This window comes from Cryptotermes secundus, unplaced genomic scaffold (assembly GCF_002891405.2).
Source record: "Cryptotermes secundus unplaced genomic scaffold, Csec_1.0 scaffold1339, whole genome shotgun sequence".
In the NCBI taxonomy this organism is placed as follows: domain Eukaryota; kingdom Metazoa; phylum Arthropoda; class Insecta; order Blattodea; family Kalotermitidae; genus Cryptotermes; species Cryptotermes secundus.
Genome location: NW_019731295.1, coordinates 131296 through 151029, shown reverse-complemented (window position 1 = coordinate 151029; position 19734 = coordinate 131296). Strand labels below are relative to the sequence as shown.

General features: G+C 36.3%; 1 protein-coding gene across 3 annotated transcripts in view; it reads right to left on the bottom strand.

Moving 5' to 3' along the window:
• Positions 1-299: 299 nt before the first annotated feature.
• LOC111866981 (cadherin-23) overlaps positions 300-19734 on the bottom strand; it is a 146657-nt gene continuing 127222 nt past the window's right edge. For all 3 annotated transcript variants that reach the window (XM_023856384.2, XM_023856386.2, XM_033752494.1), the window contains 10 exons: positions 17096-17228; positions 13600-13760; positions 12111-12350; positions 10238-10423; positions 8493-8629; positions 7038-7236; positions 5885-6077; positions 4916-5048; positions 4394-4516; positions 300-1819 (listed from right to left, as the gene is read on the bottom strand). In XM_023856384.2, coding sequence (XP_023712152.1) covers positions 1669-1819; positions 4394-4516; positions 4916-5048; positions 5885-6077; positions 7038-7236; positions 8493-8629; positions 10238-10423; positions 12111-12350; positions 13600-13760; positions 17096-17228 — 1656 coding nt within the window. In that variant the 3' untranslated portion in view covers positions 300-1668. The remainder of the gene's footprint in view (positions 1820-4393; positions 4517-4915; positions 5049-5884; positions 6078-7037; positions 7237-8492; positions 8630-10237; positions 10424-12110; positions 12351-13599; positions 13761-17095; positions 17229-19734) is intronic.

Here is a 19734-nt window from a genome sequence, read left to right as displayed (position 1 = left end):
AGATGCTGGGAAATTCTTGAGTAGCTGCAGAATATCTGTCTGGTATGTAGACAGATATCAACGAGGTAGATGTTGATAATAACGAAGAAAATAACAATGTGTTTTTTAAATGTTAAATTTTAGACTGAGTTCAGTGTGGCAGCAACATAAGAGTATACACCTGATGATGGCCGTTAGAGGCCAAAACATGTAGTGTAGAAGAGAGCAAGATCAAAGACATATAATATATATTGTTTGCACTTGGGACGGAGTTTGTATCATTTATCCTAAAAATCAATCCTAAACCCATCTATAGTCACACTCATATGTGTAACAATATTTAACTTGGTAATTTATACAGTTCTCTGTTATGTTAAAATAAAAAAAAAACGTGCTTGACATATAACTGAGACTGACATGACATAGAAAGATAAGTTAGTAAATGAATAAAGTACAAACAAGGTTGTCAAGTGAATAAAACTTTTCAAAGCTGTGTCCAAGAGACTGGCTTCAGTGTTGACTGTGTTGAACATCTGGTTCTAGTGTCACAGGTAATCTTGGTATCAGCCTAACCGTCCACAGTTCATACAGTACATTATGAGGTCTAACATTGCCCTTTACTAATGTCCCACTGCAGAACATAAATTTATAATTTAAACCAGAACACGTTTTTTGTTCAATATGGCTCAGTATTACATCAACAAATCACTCTTATGCCTAAGTCATTCTTACTTCAGTTTGGTTAACATTTCTAAACATCCTTGTGAGACAATATGCAACACACAAATGATGTTTTCCTATAGGCCTTTCCTAAGGAATTTTATTCCCTTGGAAATGATGTGTAGCATGTAGCTATATGCTCTCCCTTTGTGACTTATTTTTTTTACAGACACAAAATAGGTATCATGATAATTTCACGTACACTCATGGCACTCGTGCAAACAGCTTTACCTACAGTAGACACATGGAAGCTTAGCATTTCACCTTCATTTACATAAAAAGGCATGTTCTATGCACATGCACTCACAAAATATTCCATCTTTTGGACCGATTTATATTTGGCCATACTGTGATTGAATGGAGGCTGATGAACTTTCTTCATTACAAACTTCTACAATTTGGGAAATTTAAAGGTGCTGAAAAAACACAATTCACAGTAAAAAAAGTTTATTAAAAAGTTCGATGTAATAATTTAGGCAGCAAACACATACACATACACACATTTTCCAGTTTGACTATATACAAAATACAGTATCACTGTTAACGTTTCAAGAGTCATTGTAATGTACAATAATAACAATCAAAATAAACTAAGGATGAAAGATTCTTTGTGGCAAGTTTTCACTCTATGGAATATCTGAATTAAAAATTTTGTGCAGGTACTCCTCACAGACTGAAATCATACAAATTAAACATTAGCTAGCCCAGATTTGTCCTCCTTTGCCACCCACACAATACTCAAGTGACCTGGAAGCAATTTGTATGAAGGCAAGTGTTAGTAATTGAAATCAGTCTAGATGAGCTGAGAGCATTAAAATATCAGATTTTTCTAAATTGCATGAAGTGAGGAGTACCCATACCTTGTATTAATTCATACTGGGTGATGATTGGAAATATCACTACAGAACAATACCAGAAATACAAGTTACTATGAACACTTCATTGCTGGGGGTGTTGACTAATGTCAGATTAAAGCTCAGTTGTCTCAAGCTTCTTGCTGAGGAGAGGGTTGCTCAGCTTGTCCAGATGCTGATACAGATTTTGATGATACGTTGTACCCATGCGGTTCAGGTCATTCTGCTCATTCACAGCTGCATTATTATGTATCATGTTGGACTGGCTGCAATGAGATGGCAGATGAGTCATGCAAAGAAGGCAAATTTTTAGTACAGAATATTTAAGATAACCTAGATGCTTGTCTATTTACAGAGTTATATGTAATTTCATAACAGTAATCATTTCAACATTATGGACTTAATTTCTCCTCCAGTTATATTGAATGCTGCAATATCAGCCCCCCCCCAAGACACTCCATGGTTAAAACACAAAAAGTAAAAAAGGTAAGATACAACTTGCATTATGAATTTTAACCATAAAATAAATATCACTCCATATGGGAGTGAAATATTGCAGGTATAACCATTTAAAAAATATTAAATTCNACCCTTAAAAATTCCACAACCTTCGCCAGGTTTGAACCCGCGTACCTTGAGTCACGAGGTGGGAATGTTATCCCTAGACTACGGAGGCCGCTTTTAAATTCCCTTAGTGGGAGGTTGGAGTCCGACTGGGTCCACTCGCCATGGCGGCCACTGACTGGCCTATTGTAGCCTGCCCCGGGTGATTATGATGATGGACAATTGGTGGAATGAAGATTGGCTGGGGACCCCGAAGTACTCGGAGAAAACCCGCCCCAGTGCCACTTTGTCCAAATCCCACTTGACCAGACCCGGGATCGAACCCAGGCTGCCGCTGTGGGAAGCCAGCAACCAACCACTTGAGCTAAGGCGTGGCCTCAAGTATAACCATACTGAAACAGCACAGCTGACTGGCATTTATTTTAAAGAACATTACAATGGTTAAGGGGAGACATTAATTTGTGTGTACCTTTAGCAAGCAAATATGAATGAAAAGTATATCAGAAATTTATTACAAGAACATATGGTCCCTTGTTTTTCTTTGGGTGCAATCACATTACAAGTGGATATGTGTGAACTTATATTTCACATGGGGGCTAGCATCTTCATGCAAGCACAAAGTGGTAGTACTGCAAGTGATAATGCATGAACAATTAATCAATGACCATATATCCAGATGAAGATATATACTTGATAAAAACCACTTTTTTGACAATTTTTCTAGCATGAGAATACTGTATGTTGTAGGATTTGAGGTTCTCACAGTGATGGTTATGAAGAGTGCTACCCTCCGGGATATAACGCCATATAGTCCATTGAAAGCTGACCAGTGTGTCAGAGGAACATGTTGCCAATTAAGAAATCAGCACGAAGCAGGTAGCAAGCCTGCACCTCTTAAACTCTGGTTAACTTCCAGTGGACTACATGGCATTATATCCCAGCTGACAGAACTCTGAATTGTGATGATGATGGTAGTCAAGATTTACATATCCTTTCTGTAAATTATTCTTGCATAGAATGAAATATTAATATTTTATGATGACATTTGATGTTTACAGTTAAGTGCTATGGAGGATTCATTCAAGACCATATTTTTCCAACAGAATGGTTAAAAGTAAATATTAAGGTAAGCTGCATAAATTTCATTAATTAAATTACCTACATGCAATTTCTTATTTGCTGAAAATTTGTAAAATAATTTGTCAGTTGCCAGTTTCTTGGGCAACGACTGTGAATAACATTGCAGTTAAGTTCTGTTTGAGCTCCAGTGGTATGAAAAGGTCGCAGGGGAAGGAGCTCATGTTAGTATTAGTGATCTTGACATCTCTTCTACTTCAATAAAAACTTTCCATAATTTCATGTGAACAGACCTTTGCTAGTTAGAGAAATATTCAGAAACTGCAGCAAAGTTATCAAGAACTAATTATCACTAGCTTGCTCCAGAGTTGTCGAAGCTGCCCATCTTGATGTGAAAGATTAGCTCTCTTTCTAGTAATCTATCTTGAGTATTCTTATCACATCATTGTTCAATTCACTGTACAGCATATTTTCGTTTTTGCCTGCAGGTGTTTCTTTTGTCACAGATTTTTTTTTTTAATTTTTGGACTTTTAAAAGTTGTCCTTCCCAAGAGATTTGTTCACTTAGTGGGAAAACTGCCCTTCACTATTGTTTTGTTGAATTTCAGTGCAGATGTAGACATACTATTATAAAGGAATCAAGATCGAACAACAGGTCAGCTCAACATGCATCTAATATTAAAGAAGCATTTAAAGCCTATTTCAACAATGAAGGTAGCATTCAGTTCAATGTACTGTAATTATCATAACTAAGTTATATCTGCTGCTGAAACCCTTACTTGGACATTTAAATGGATTCCAGTCTAAGCCTGTTGATTATGATGTTAACCCATTACATTCGCCAAAGCCCTTTCTTTGAAGACAGATCTCATCAACTCTACAGTCATCATTTGCATGAAAACCCAAAAACAAACCTGTGCAATCAATAAGCGATTTCAAGCAATGATGCCTAATTTTGTACAAATAATTATGAGTACTGTGACCAGCTTGCATGGACGTGCCAGAGTTCACACAGATTTGCTTCCAGTGTGACCGAACCCTAATAAGAAATGTTGCATGTGTGTAGCCATATGGTACAGTCAAAGTATTTACCAGATCCACACTTACTGGCGTGAGCACATTAGTTAAAGCAGTAACACTCTGTACTTCCTTTAAGATGACTGTCTCAGCCTGAAGTTCTAATAAGAGTGTCTTCTCACCTGTTGCAAGAATCTGTATATGTGCATGTCTGTCCGAAAAATGGTTTGGCACCCTGCGGAGTTTGTCTTGCATTTTCAGTAGCAACAGCATTTTCATCTAGAGAATCCCGCTCTGAAGTTTGACTGGAAACGGAAATTTCTTTAATTTGTATTCCTATTTCAGGCTCTATATTCACATCTTTATTGTGGGATGAAAGCTCAGCTCACACTCTCTGAGGTACAGGTGGGGGTTTTTGAGAACAGTGTGCCAAAGAGAGATGAACCAAGCGAGACAATGGAGAAGATTTTGGTCAAGAAACCTCTTGGATAGAAAACACATGGGTAATGTAGGTGCATATGGGGCTAATATTAAAATGGATCTTTAAAAAATGATCTGCAAGATTGTGGATCCTCTGAGAAGTTTTGTGATGAATGTGGCAGATCTTCAAGTTACGTTCCCAAGATCCTGTGCCATGGAATTAAACTGATATGGCAGCTAGTTGCTTGTTTAGTTATATTCACATTCCTTATTGTCAAAAGTACCTGACTGAGTCATCTTCTTTGTACCATTCATTTTCATATGCCTGCATCCATATGGGGTTGGAGCCTTCTACACTATGCATATTTGTGTTGGGCACTCGACCAGTTACTCGATTCAGGTCAGATTCATTTGATCCTATGAAAATCAGAAACACAATTAACACAGCAATAAACAATTAGTAGCTATGTAATTATAAGTGCTTGGAAGGTGCAGACATATGTCATGTGTTTGGGACATCCTAGCCTCAAATCTCACTTTGGAGTCTAGATACTATGAGATTCTTTTTGTGGTTTTCCTCAGTCTCAATAGCCAAATTATAGGATATTACCTTATATCTGAGATCTGTCAGAATTATGTTAAGTGTTAAAGTAGAGCAACGTGTCAATGTGAAATTGCTCGCAAAATTTGGAAAATCTGCTACAGAAACATACACTTTGTTGATGGAAATTTATGGAGATGAACATCTATCTCATACTCAAGTTTTCAAGTGGTTCAAATTATTTAAAGAGGGAAGGGGAGAGATCGAAGACGATCCACTTCCTGGTCAGCCTTGCACGTCAATAAAAGATGCTAACATTGAAAAAGTTGGTGAAATTGTTTGACAAAAATCATTGTCTGAGCATTCGAGGAGTTGCTTAATTAGCCAACATTGATGAAGAAAGTGTTCGACAGATTTCACATGAACATTTTAACATGAAAAAAAGTGTACTCATATACTTTGAGTGTTGAGCAGAAAAGACAAAACTAAAGGTGATTTTGATTTGCTGTAATTACCTACAATGGTTCTGACTGGAAGGCAGGTGTTAATAAGTACTGATTACTGTGTATAGTACTGCATATTTATAGAGTTTTATGTAGCAGATTCTAGTTCATCTGTGGGGTTTACAATAGGCAAGATCTGCTATTACTGACTGTCATTATTATTCATCAATAATTATGTGGTGCAAACACTGCAAAGTGATGCAAGTTACCAAATGCAGTTGCTGTGGCAGCCTTCAACTGACGCTGGTAACGAGCCCTCTGAGACAGACATATTGATACAACAAAGATAAGAAGTAGGCCCAGAAACACAGTTGTCCCCACCAACCACATCATGACTAGGCTCTCCATGTCCCCCGTGAGTGGCAGTGTTTCTGCTGGCTGAGTATCCAGCACATTGAATTCCTGCAATTCAGAACACAAAATCCAACAGTCCAATGAATACATAATGAAACTTCAATTCTATACTCTCAGAATTGACATCTTTTCTGCTTTATTTTGTTTGTGTAAATCAAAAGCGCATAGGAACAATGTTAAATTTTAACTGATTTTACAGTTCCTCAGATTTAGGTTTTAACTGAACTTGCCCTTCAGTTTCTGAAGGCTGAAAATGGAAATCTGACCAATTTTACGTTTACAGAGTTCCTTTTGGAAAGTTCATAGAAATGCTGGTGCTATTTGCTTGTGTCAGTAAAAGAGTTACATCTTTGCATATGAAAGTTTTTTTTGGATCTGAGATGAGTGAGCTCAACCATTCACAGACACAAATATACAGTGAGACAGTGCATCAGTTATTCATCAACTTCAAGAAAACCTGTGTTTCAGTATTGTACAATATTCTCACACAGTCCGGGGTACCCATAAAACTAGTTAGGAACTTCATAACTTGAACTCTTCGTCAAGTATAATTATAATGATCAAAGTCAGTGAGGACAGGAAGAGCAAGGAATGTAGCACAAATTGGGGAGAAGAGGAATGCATAAAGGATTTTGGTGTGAAAGCCAGAAGGAAAGAGACCATGAGGAAGAGCTAGATGTAGGTGGGAGAATAATATTAAAATGGATGTTAGAGGGACATGATAGGGTGGTGTGAACTGGATTGATCTGACTCAGGATAAAGACCAGTGGAGGGCACTTGTGAACATGTTAATGAACTTTTGGGTTCCATAAAAAGTCGGAAAATATCTGAGTAGCTGCACAGCTAGTGGCTTCTCAAGAAGGACTCAGCTCCACTGCATTACTTAGTTAGTTAGACTGTACATGAACATAGAAATACTGCATAGGTAGGACAGCTAGCAGACTATAAAATGTTTTTAGACTTCTGTCATTTGTATTTATTTACAGTTGTAAAAGAAACTTGACATACCTTGAAAAGCTTATCCAGCCGTTCAATATTTTGATCAATTAGGTGAAGTACTCTGGTAACTTCCATTATAGAGTGATCACGACGATCAACAAAATGCAAATAAAGATCTGTTCGGGTCTTGTCTACTGAGCCATCTTGATTCTCATGCACTTTAAATTCATCAACATTGATGATGGCTCCTGTCACATTACCCAGCACTCTGTTAAAAACAAAGTCAAGAATGTATTAAACTAAAAACATCAGAAGAATTGAAGAAAATTGTCAGTATAGCTGTTAGAACCCTTACTTCTTATCTGTGAATTCTCTGGTTTGATTCTTAGACAACAGAACAGCTATACTGCCTCACGATTTTCATGGTTATTCTCAGTCCATGGAGATAAAAGCTGTAGAATCTTAAAACAGGCAATGACCACTTCCTTTTACATCCATTGCAGCTCATTTACAATCATCAGTTATCTCTCACTTGAAGCATTACATTGCAGTTGACACATTATTGTTGAACAAATTACAAACACATATGTATACTAAAATTCTAGCAACATCTCTCTAGAGATTTTTTTCTCTTCTTCATTCCCTCCAAGCAAATTTGAGGAAAATGCCTTGAAATAGCCACAACCACTAACTCTTGTACTATGTATGCAACAGGGTTGTTGTACCTTTTAACTTCTGTCCTAACATAACACCAAATTCACCTTCACATGGTGCATCTCCTTTCCACAATGGATGCTCAACCAGATAACTCCATTTATGTGTAGTAGAGGAATAAAGATGTTAGGTTAGCTGCAAGTTCACTTTAACTGTTTTACATGTTAGCTATCACAAATAGCCTGTGTAAATATGTATGTTGATCACATACCCATCAACTGATCAACTTCCTCCTTCCAGCTTTCCTAGTTCACATATTAAGTTCAATAATGTTATACCCTGAAGAGTTAAGTGTTCCCTGGCTGCAGTAAAGGCAAAGTTGTCCCTGTGTTTAACTAATTAAGCACTACGCCATGAAGATGTATGGGGCACTGAATGTATAGATCCACATTTCCTTGATCTCAGCACTAGTTGGAGGTGAGTGGTCAGCTTCACACCCTGGCTGCTTTACCCCCTCCTCCTGAAAGAGCCCCCAGTACCCACTGGACAGGAGGTTGGGTGGACCCCAGAGCTGGTCTGGATGACATGGAGAAGAGAAACATTTTGACACTACTGGAACTCAAACTCTCCATTATGTAATATCCTCTGTGCTCCATTTGTCTTGAAGCAGAAAATTTCTTAGAACTTGATTCTTCCTTTACTGTTCCATCACATAAAATCTATTTTGAAATAAGTGCTACTTTTGAGATTTTATAGCATCTGCACATAGCCAAAATTTTCAACTGGTGATTTTTGAACTATTTTTAAGTATGGTATTAGATATGTCCTCAAGAATACTTGAAAAGAAGCATCGTAATACACTGTACATACTCTCGGAAAGTGTCTATCCTTTCCCGCACCTCTGGTGGATGTTGTCGAAGTACAAATCTAACACGCTGATCCTCACGCAAAAGATATATGAAAACCCTTGCCATATCCTGGAGACCATCTGTATCATTTGCCAAAACCTGTTAAAAAGAAAAAAGATTACACCTTGAAATTATGTCACTAGAGGTTTTTATTGATGCTTCATGCCTTGAAATAGACTTATGAATTTGCATTTAAGTCTCGATCATAATATTCCATGCCTAAATTATGTTATAACACATACGATACAGAAAAGAACAACAAATATTGCCCTGGCTGTTGACAAAATTGGACAGTGAAATACAGAAAATAGAGGAGCCTATAAAGTAGTAAGTAGGCAACATAATTTGAATATAAACACAGACCAATACTTGGCCAACATTAAATCCGACTGAGAAAAAATAAAAAATGTTTATTATATTTATGTATTAATTTTATGTATTACTTACAGAAAAACCAGACTAGAGATAGCGGTGTACATCACACCAACCGGTTCCTAACACCACTGTCCCATAGGAGATCAAAATTGGAACAGAACATTGTCCATAGACCACTATATATTATAATATGTTTGCAACATAATATTATAACAGAATATCTAAGTGTATCTTATAATTATAAACATTTGTATATAGTAGTTAACATAAAGTTTTTATCTAGACAAAATGTATATAAGAAAAACAACTTTAGCAATTTCAATATATTGACAATAATTGTAGTATTGTAACACACACCTACATAGAAAGCAATTCAATAGTTCGAGAATAGCTAGTAATGTATACCTGCATGATGATGACGTCTATAAGCCAAAACATGTAGGAGGGCACCATCGAAATCAATAAACTCATGCACGATTCATGTGAACAAACCTTTGAATGTTCTGTTGTGATGGATAAAACACATGATTTACAGGTGCCATATTGAAACTACCACAGAGGTGTTGAGTTGTTTACGGTTAAACTTTGACAAGGTAAATAAGTTTTTCTTCTTCTCAAAATGCTTTGAACAAGCAATTTCTTTCTTGGTCACTAGACAGTAAGTGCAGTTGAATTTTGTAATTTCTTAGACTTTTGTCATTCATTTCTGTACTGCAAAATACTACCAACTTTTAGTGTACTCCTAAAAAATGGCATGCTGGAATGCAAGCGAGCTGTAGGGCATGGAAATGTTCAAAAGGGCAAAATGTTCATGACAGAGAGCCCATACACCAGCCATCCAACATCAGAAAGTGAGAACATGATCATTTATGTGTGCGACAAAATTCATGGTGGCAGACAGGCAGGCAGGCAGTCAGGTGTTTTGTTTGGAAGTTATGAAGTATCTAAAGCTGGAGTTTTTGTTATAATCAGCATAAAAATGGACATCAAGATCCTGGATACTACATCATGAGACCACACCAGCTCACTCTGCACTTGCTGAATGTACCGGAAATCATCAAAATTGCAACATGGTAAATGAATAATGGCCCATAGTAACATAAGTGCTTCAGCAGGTGGCAGGAGTACTGGAATCACTGTATTCAGTCAAGAGGAAATAATTTTGAAGGAAATGAATCTGTTTAACTTATATGACTTCCAATTTTTACAACACTAATATCAGTCTCAAAATTCTATGATCCATTCTTATGTGGTCTAAGCTACTGAAAACTACTTTGTTAAGTGAGACATTTCTAAATGATGTTATAACATTAATGGAAGTTATATATTTACCATGAAGTCAAAATATCCTTTCATTCCTTTTTGTGGGTCAAAGTTAAGGAGTATTGCACCTGTTTCCCGATTAACAAGAAATGGTGGTTTCTGGACATTTTCCAATCCTTCAGTGAGAGTTTTCTGAATCCTTCCAATCTGATAGTAGTTAATTACTGCATTCTCTCCGATATCCAGGTCTACTGCCTGCAACCAATTAATATTACCACAACCAAATATCTCAGCTTTGCGTGGTGTATTAGGTCTTGTTGTTCATTTGTACATACTCTTATCAAACAGAACAAAATATCTCTACCATAAACAAGAATGGGAAGGCATACTCTGCAGAACACAGGTATTCCAAATATGTTCCTTGTAATTTTAAATCCTATATTGGCATCACTATTAATTTACTTCAAATACAGAGCAACTGTTGAAAGAGGCCATCAACAACAGAAATGCTGCTATGAATTCAGTCACAGACTGTTCTATTGAATGAATTTCAATATTCACACAGTCATACCATCTTTTAGATTATATTTTTTATATGATCATTATACTTAAAAACGTTTAATATACTTCTCTTACATTTCTAATCTCTCTCTCTCTCTCTCTCTCTTGTTATGTCAAGTATTAGTATCCTTATACCTCCCACTCAGTTCTGTACAGGGTTTCAGCCCTAGTATGTTGGCAGACATCTTCTCTAGCTTGGCACCATTTGAAACCAACAATTACATTAGAGATTATTGGGGTGTGCCCCCTGTCCTTGAGGCTAAGTGTAAGCCTAATTATAAGATAGATAGACAGTGGAGTATGATTCAAAAGATAGGATAAACGGTCTGCCAATGTGGCAACTGAGAAGAGTAGTATGACAGTTTGATAATAGCAATCACCATTCAACCCCTCTTATGGGGATAAACTTCATGCTTATGTACAATGTAGTCACTTTTGGGAAATGTAATTAAATGCAATAATTTTTACTTCAGAAAAGGGGCAATGTCCAACATAACTGTGATGTAACTTTTAGTGTAGACCCTAATCACAAACTTCAACAAAATTTACTTAGTAGTTTTATAAACAGAGAGGAAAACATGTTCTCATTTTATGCACTGTGCTAACTATGCATAAAAGGGCATTCCTTGTGTTGAAATACCTTCCATGCGTCCATCTCTATAACTCTGCAACAAATAAAAATACCTGAATGAACTCCCACTCATAATTGTTTATACTACAAATGAAATGTTTGTACGTACATAGACATGTTGTAAAACATGTACAAATTTTGTATGAAATATAAGTGACTTCATCTGCTATACTGTTGATGGCTGTTAAGTTATAAGATCTTTGGAAACTGCCATTGAGTTAAATTTCGACATGCTGTCATACTCTTTTATCTCATGAATAGTTCTTCATACAAAAGAAACTTTGGCTCAAAAAATTAAGCTGCATCAACTATGATTTTTTGTAATTTATTTATAAATAAAGTGTTCACTTAAAATTCTTTTCAATTTACTGATTTTAACTACACCTGTGTGGAGGTGGGATAGAATATCTCCACCTTAGCCCTATGAGTTGTGGAATGCAAAAAGAGAGAACTTCGTGCCTTGGTGTATAAGTGGTCAACTCTGCCACTGGGGGACATAAATACAGGGACCTGATCCTCCAGTTTGGGGGTTGGATGAAAGGCTGATGACCTTACTCTGTAAAAATAATTATTGTTGTGAAATCCAAAGGCGTGAAAACCAGATGCAGTCTGGTAGAATCTTTAAAAAAGGCTATGGCTCAAGAAGGGCTGTTTCTCCAATGAAGCTGATGATGATGACGACTTATTTACATAGTATGCTTTTTTAGAAATTTATGAGAAGTATTTTGAACACTGTTGTAAAACTCATACCTTCACATGCATGAACTCCATGCCAAAGTCTGCTTCAGTTGTGACTCCACCAGTAAACACACGCTTCACAAAATGTGGAGCATTGTCATTTACGTCATTCACTGTGACTATCACCTTAAGAAGTGTATCATCGCTTGGATCAAAGGTGCTCTGATTTCCCGGTGAGTGAATACAGTCTTCACTGGCTTTAATTAACAATGTATGATTGTTATGAATTTCACGGTCCAACTCTTTAAGAGCCTGAAAGAACACACAGTTTTATTTAGTAAGTTATAAAATAGTGCAACTAAATACCATACATAATAACTTTGCCAGTCATGTTCTTTTGTTGCAGATGTGGTTTCTTGCTTTGCAGGAAGAACACATATTACAAGTGTTTGAAAAGAAAACACTTAAAAAAATATTTGACCTTCAAATGGATGTCAGAAGTAGACAGCTCAATATATCATACCACAACAAATCTTTGTAATTTATACAGGTCACTTTATATTAAGTTAGTGAAATGTAGGATGTTACGATGGGCTGGTCATGTATCTGAAACGGAAAGACAAGACATGTTTACAGAATTCTGGAGGACATGACATGGAAGACCATAAATAAAATAAAAGGATAATATTAAAATGGATGTTGTGTCCACTCATTTGCATGGTTCACTTCCAAACCTACCGAAAAGATTTTAGTTAAATTTGGCATTAGAGGTAAACTAAAAGTTGTGAGAAAAATATATAATTTTGACTGATATTTGTCCTTATTATTTTGAAGCTCAAATAACATCAATTTTGTTGTATTTGATGTTCTGATAGCAGTGACACTGAAGAGTACTATTTTCTGTGATGTGATGCCATGTAGTCCAGTACCAGACTACATAACACATTCCAGAAGGTAGCACTCTTCACCAGTTTTCTTAAATGCAGCCCATATCCAGAAAGTGGCACATACTGTTAAATGAAGATCTCACTCAGATCTACAATTAAATTCTGTCTGTCAATGTGATAAATATTTAATTAAATCAAGAGGAAAATTGTTTTTGACTAATTAGTGTGATATATATATATGTAGTGTGACTGCTACAACAGACTACAGCATAATGACAGATTTATATCATAAATGAATAATAATAGAAGCCAAAGAGGTATGAAAAATATATTTAGAAAATATACGTTCTGTATGACAGCTCAGCTTTCCATTCTGAATCGTAACATGATGTTCAGCAAAAGCCCGAAGTTTTGGAGAAATATTTATATATGGCTTCCATTTTAAGGGTCAAACAGTAAGGCAAGCAAGGAACCAGCAGAAGCAGGTAGCAAGCTCAGTTCTTGCTGATTTTTTGCTTGGCTTACACTTCAATCCTGAAGACAGAGATATGCTCCTCAAGAACACTGGGCTTTCTCTGAACTACACATTGTACAACTCACAAGACTACTATTCATAGTCAGTCACTACACAAACCTCAGAACCAACTTTGCCACTTGTTGTTATAAAGCCTTACCATAATCTCATGTCGAAGTGGTTCAAGGCCAAAGTATTCATTCTCATTACCCCCAACAATGAAATAACATACAGGTGTTGGTGGGTCATCCAGATCATCAACTTCATCTCTGTTTACTGTGTCTATCAGTTTCCGGCGCTCCAGTCCAGGCTCAGAATGTTCTGAAATTAGACACTTTTGTAATGATATTAGGAAGAGTGAAAGAGTAGAGACCAATCGTTTTTCTCCTTGTATATACAGGCATTCTACTGTCTTGAATTCTCCACATGAGTAAATTAGATTAGCAGAGTAAGAAGGTTATCTATGATACCAAGAATGTATGAATGTATGAGGGGTAGGCCTTCTTTGCCCTTGCACCGTGACCTACAGTGGTCTATTGTGCTTTACGATACCAAGAAACACATACAGCCAGCTAGGATAATCAAAGCAAAGATATTATGATGGGCTGGAGATATAGAACTTGAGGAAACAGTAAATGTGTACAGAATTCTTGTGGAAGGACCCATTACAGCAAAAAAGAAAAGAAATATGAGGAGCAAGCCCATGAACAGTTGATCTTAAGAAACTGTATTATGTGGGTGGAAATGAGACTGAATTGCTTTGGGCTCAAAAGTAATAACTGCCACAGAGGCCAGAGGGAAGATCCCTGAAGGAATAATACAGCCCCAAACCAGTCTAGCACAAGTACCGGTATTTGTTAATGGTGTTCCTTTTCCATTCTCTTCTGAGCTCTTTTTATAATACAGCAGTCAATGATTATAAAGGAGTTACATTACAGAGAGCAAGAGTCAGCTGTACTCTCACTACTTTCACAAACTTCCTGTTTCAAATCTGGCACTAATCCTGATAACTTTGTGAGAGTGTATTTGGGTGATGTAACACAAATTAAATGTGGCATAACACTGGCCTGTATACCTTGATTGCTTGAAATAACACATTTATTTACCATCAAATAAATATTGTTTCAGATAAATGTTGTTTAGTTTAAAAGACACATGACATCATATACAATTTGTTTATTTTATTTTACAAATTCAAGATCACAGAGTGCCATTTTGATTACATAGAATGCAACAATATGCACCACAAGTCAATTATCTGAAATATAATCCTGGAATTATAAACTAACAAAATTACGTAAAAGAGATGCTCAAAGTATTTACCATTAAAGTTAGTTCAGAGTTGCAATTACTGGATAACTCACTGCTCATTTACTTGTGGACTCATGGCAGCAAACCTGTCAATAATATTGTGGGAAACTCCTACAGGGCAAGACAGACAACTCACAAAGTGTAGCAACAGCAGGCAATATTTATAAAATACAGCTTGCAGCCTGGCTGTCTGTACACCCACACGAGCGCTATCCAATCAGTGCTCACCGCAGAAGCTCCAACACTCACTGGTTACACAGAAAAACTGAGTTTTTCGACTTTTTCCATAGTCTGGAATTCTAGGTGGTCCAGTGATTGAGATTAGCTCTTTCTAAGGGGCCCAACTGAACAGGTGTCTTCCTTTCTCACCTGAAGATGGAAAAAGTCCAAAAACCCAGTAATTCTGTGTGTCATCCACCATCATCAGAAACCTTTAGAATCTACTCACTGGTTAGCATGCCATCTAGCAGCAAAAGTATAAAGATGCATAGGTCCAACACACTAACATGTAACATCAGGAGAACACTGCAGCAGCTACTCTACTAGCCCAGCACCACGGCCAACTCGGCTGACTCTGCCAGCACTTAGCAGGCCACCAACCAGCCAGTCTCACCACTACAGCAAGAGCCTCACATGACATCCTGCCAGCTCGCACTCATCAGGGTGCAACAAGAGCATTGCCTGACATCCTAGCACTGGCTAGCCCACTACGAGGGCATCGCCCAACATCCAGCAGGTGCACCCAGCTTCACAATACCATTGCCATCGCTAGCACAGGCTAGCCTGCTATGAAGGTAGTTTCTGCCTGGCTACAGAAACGGCCGTTTCTAGGGGCATTTGTGAATAGACCAGAAGCAGAATATGACAGAATGCAGAAGACTAACAAGGAGAAGGAGGGGGAGGAGAAGTGAGTCAACAGTGAATCAGTGTGTTTTTGAGAACTAAGCAGAGCTACACAGAAAGAGATTCTTTATCCAGAAGGAGCTGAACATGTGAACTGTTATAATCAAGTGTAACTGTGATAGTAATGTCAAATAAATCCAGTCATCAAATCTAGAATCCACAATTATTAGTCATGCTACCCTCGATGTATATGTGGGGGATATCTATCACGTTGGTGCAGTGCACATTTCTGGTATTCATTTGCCTGTGACTTGTGAATGTAGCATTATCAGCAAAAAGAGCACTTTGGGAAAAGATCTAATTGGTCTGCAATTGTTACTGTGCTCATTGACAAAACTGGATAAGATTTTGAAAATCATTACAATGCATTTCCTGGTGTAACTATACATGGTAAGGGTGAAATGTATGATATTCAAGAATGCAGTGAACACTTTGTTTCAGGAATTCCAGAATAAATTTCAATTTTTGAAATAGTAAAATGAAGATTATTTACAACTCCACCTAAAACAGAAACTTAGCTGCTTTGTCCATATGAGTTTTACATTGATTGCACTTCCGTGAATTAATATTTCCTGTTTTAAAGAAGTTTTAAATAAGATGACAAGTCATCTGTTGTGACGGTTGAGTCTTTTCGGGATATCTTGCTGCATACATCTATGTGCCCTGACTGAATTTCTTCCGAAGTTCCAAAGGAACATTTCTTCTTCATTTTCATTACTGTCTACTGTGATTCAAAATTCACATGTTTGCATGTTCTCATAATCAGAATGATAACCGCCAAACAGGGTGACTTATTGCTTAGGAAGATAAGTTCATAACACCTTAAACAATTTTCAAATGTTTAATTTCTGTTTCATGTTATTAAGCTCCCTTAATCAAAATGGTACTTTTCAATTAATGAATCTGTCAAATAAAATAAAAGGTGCTATTTAAAAAAGTGATATTGGCCTTGATAGCTTATTAACAAGAAATGTAACGAAGTACAGATGCTGTCACATGTCCCCATTTAGAGTGAATATCTTTATCAAAATTGTTTTTTATGATGCTACACAGAACAGCTACTTCAAGTGACCTAAATAAATAGGATATCCTACATTCTGCACAGTAGAAAGAAACAGAGCTATGCTATCCTCTGCAAAGCAGAAATGCTTTACACACTTACCTAGTGATGGGACAACTTACTAAGGATGTCCTTCATAGAGAACCTCCCTCCCCCAAAATGCAGATGTGCCCTTCTAGGAATATATCATTCCTTGCAAATATGGAACTCATATGCAACTGCACAACTTGCAAGCTTCTCTATAAATTTTAATTGAGTTCCTTCTTATGAATTTCTGTTAATCTTTTACAAAATAAAACTTTATAGTGTCCTATGAAGTGTATTATTGTGGTATTTTATTATACTTCTGAAATTCAAGACTATGTGTTTATGACAGTCTTACCAGTAAAATTAATATTGATCTCATCCTTCAAGAACTGTGGCTGATAGTCATTCACATTTCTGACATATACTGTTAAATCCAAATCAGATGATAAAGGAGTTGGCACGCCAAGATCATATGCTTCCACTCTTATCTGAAAAAGTATAATTAGTATGTATTCAATCTGTAGATCATCATGAATTTGACATACAGTGTGTAACGTAGAGCAGGAGAGGAGACTGTTGGGTGTTGGGTATCATTTCATTTTCTAAGTTTCCAGTATGTTACAGTATTTTTTTAAAACTGTTTTATGTCAGAATATTGTCTATGATTCTTTACTTAGTATCTGATAAGATCGAAGGCATAACAAAAATATTTTTGGAGATATAATGACTTGAAAAAAAAAATCTGATGAAAGTGATGAGTAATATTTGAACTATCTAACATTACAAATCAAAAATAATTCAAGATAGGAATCAGGTAATAATTTTGTGACAACCATTTAATGGATTAATGATATATTATAGCATCTTCATGACTGCCCCATGCATCTAGAAAATTGAAAATAAAGAATTTAGCTCTTTGAGTGCCAAGCCATGCCACAGAACTACCTGTTCAACATGCCAAGGCTGATGATGGTAAATGCAATTGGGGGTGGGGGACCATTATTCAAATGACTTTAAAACAGTAATGGGAATATATCAAGTGACAGTACATCCTTTCCTCTAAAACTGGTCTAAATGAGCTCTGCTCTGTTGTTTGCTGTTTGTTTGGCCTACTCTTTAACCCTGAAGATGGAGGCAGTATAATCCTTTGAAATGTCAGTAGACATCTATGAGACTACACAACAGAACACCTCACTGTTCTTATCTGTTCCCAGAACCATACCTCTCTACAGAGAGATATCACATATGAATTCAGCTGCCCCTCTGTCTCCGTATGTTCCGCGTGGCACAAGCTCTTGTACATGATACAATGCACTCATTTCTGTCTTTGCATATCAGAGAATTTTCCTTTACAGTACCAACCACTGACATCTTGATTCTGATTACCATTTTCTTGTTTGCTTATTTAGTACCTCCTCTTTTACTTCAGAACCCCTTTGTTTTCTGTTAGCCATTCTGAAATGTCTGCTTCTTCAGTAATATTTCTAGTATTTACTTATGTGGTGAGCATATTATCAGTCAACTGAATATTTTGGCCAGCCTCAATCTGATTTTGTCTTTTTGAAAACTGGCATAGGTAATACAAAATCATTTTGTTTCATCTTAGGATTTTGAAGTAGAATCTGAAGTTGACATATGGAAAGAACTGGCAGTGACTTCATATCTGAAAGTGCAAGTTGTGAATGTGTGTGCTGTATTTCTCTTTGTGAGAATAGGGCTGCTTTATTCTGCTGCTGCTGCTGCTGCTTCTTCAGCTACATCTAAATTAAAAATTTCAAAAACATTCTTATTCATGGGATAAAATCTTGCAGCCCTAAAGCCACTTGTTACAACTTTTCCAGATCAGCTTAGCCAATGAGTTTGGATATTTCAAAATGCCCTACCTCAGCCAAAGCATTTCCTTCATTTATTTCTATCAGGGAATCTTTGTACTTACTCCACCAACTACAAATGCAATTCAGAGCAATTATAGCCTGCTAAAATTATGAAAAATTAACGTCTTTCAAATTCAGAGCATTGAAATGCTTGAAAAAGTTACCATCTGCAAAATTATAAAATTTACCTAAACACAAACAGCTTACATCACAAAAGAAAATTAGAGTCTATTTATCTTATCCTGCTTATTTTGAAGCAAATCCTTTTTAAAGATTGATGTCCCCCCCACCAATTTCATCTCAAATCTAGTTTAAACCAGACACAATTTTTCTATCTTAAATACTGCAGATTTCTTACAGCACAGGATGCCTGGCAACCTTACATAAATGCTTCTGTTTGGCATGCTCTCTGTACTGTATATTGTATATCTTTCTTCACCTGAACACTCAAACTAGGCATTAGTCTCCTAATTGAATTGAATTGAATTGAATTTATTTACATTCTATAAATCATAAGCAGGTTAGTACCTTTGGATACAGAACAAGTCAAAAGGTTACATACATAAGTACAGGCAATTTTAGCTTAAAAATTAATATAACTTAATTTTACATCATTCTCTATTTACATTGAAGTATTCATCTAAAGAGTAGAAGGAATGAGCATGTAGATAATTCTTTAACTCTGATTTAAACTTTTTAGTATCATTGCCCAAGTTTTTAATACTTTGTGGCAGATTGTTGAACACTTTTATGCCAGTAAAGTAGACTCCTTTTTGATATACTGATAAAGTTGATGAGGGTAGGTGGAAGTTATATTTTTGTCTAGTATTCATGTTATAGACATCAGAATTTAATTTGAATTTATCTTTGTTGTAAACAACAAATAAGAGAAGCGATAATATGTATTGCGATTGAAGAGGTAGAATTTTTAATTTCTTAAATAATTCTCTACATGAATCTCTACTTCTACATCCTGTAATGATTCTAATTATATTCTTTTGTATTTTAAAAATTATTACACTATGTGAAGAGTTCCCCCAAAATATTAATCCATAGTTCATAATAGAATGAAAGTAGGCATGGTAAACCATCTTCAATGTTTCCTGTGACATAAAAGGCT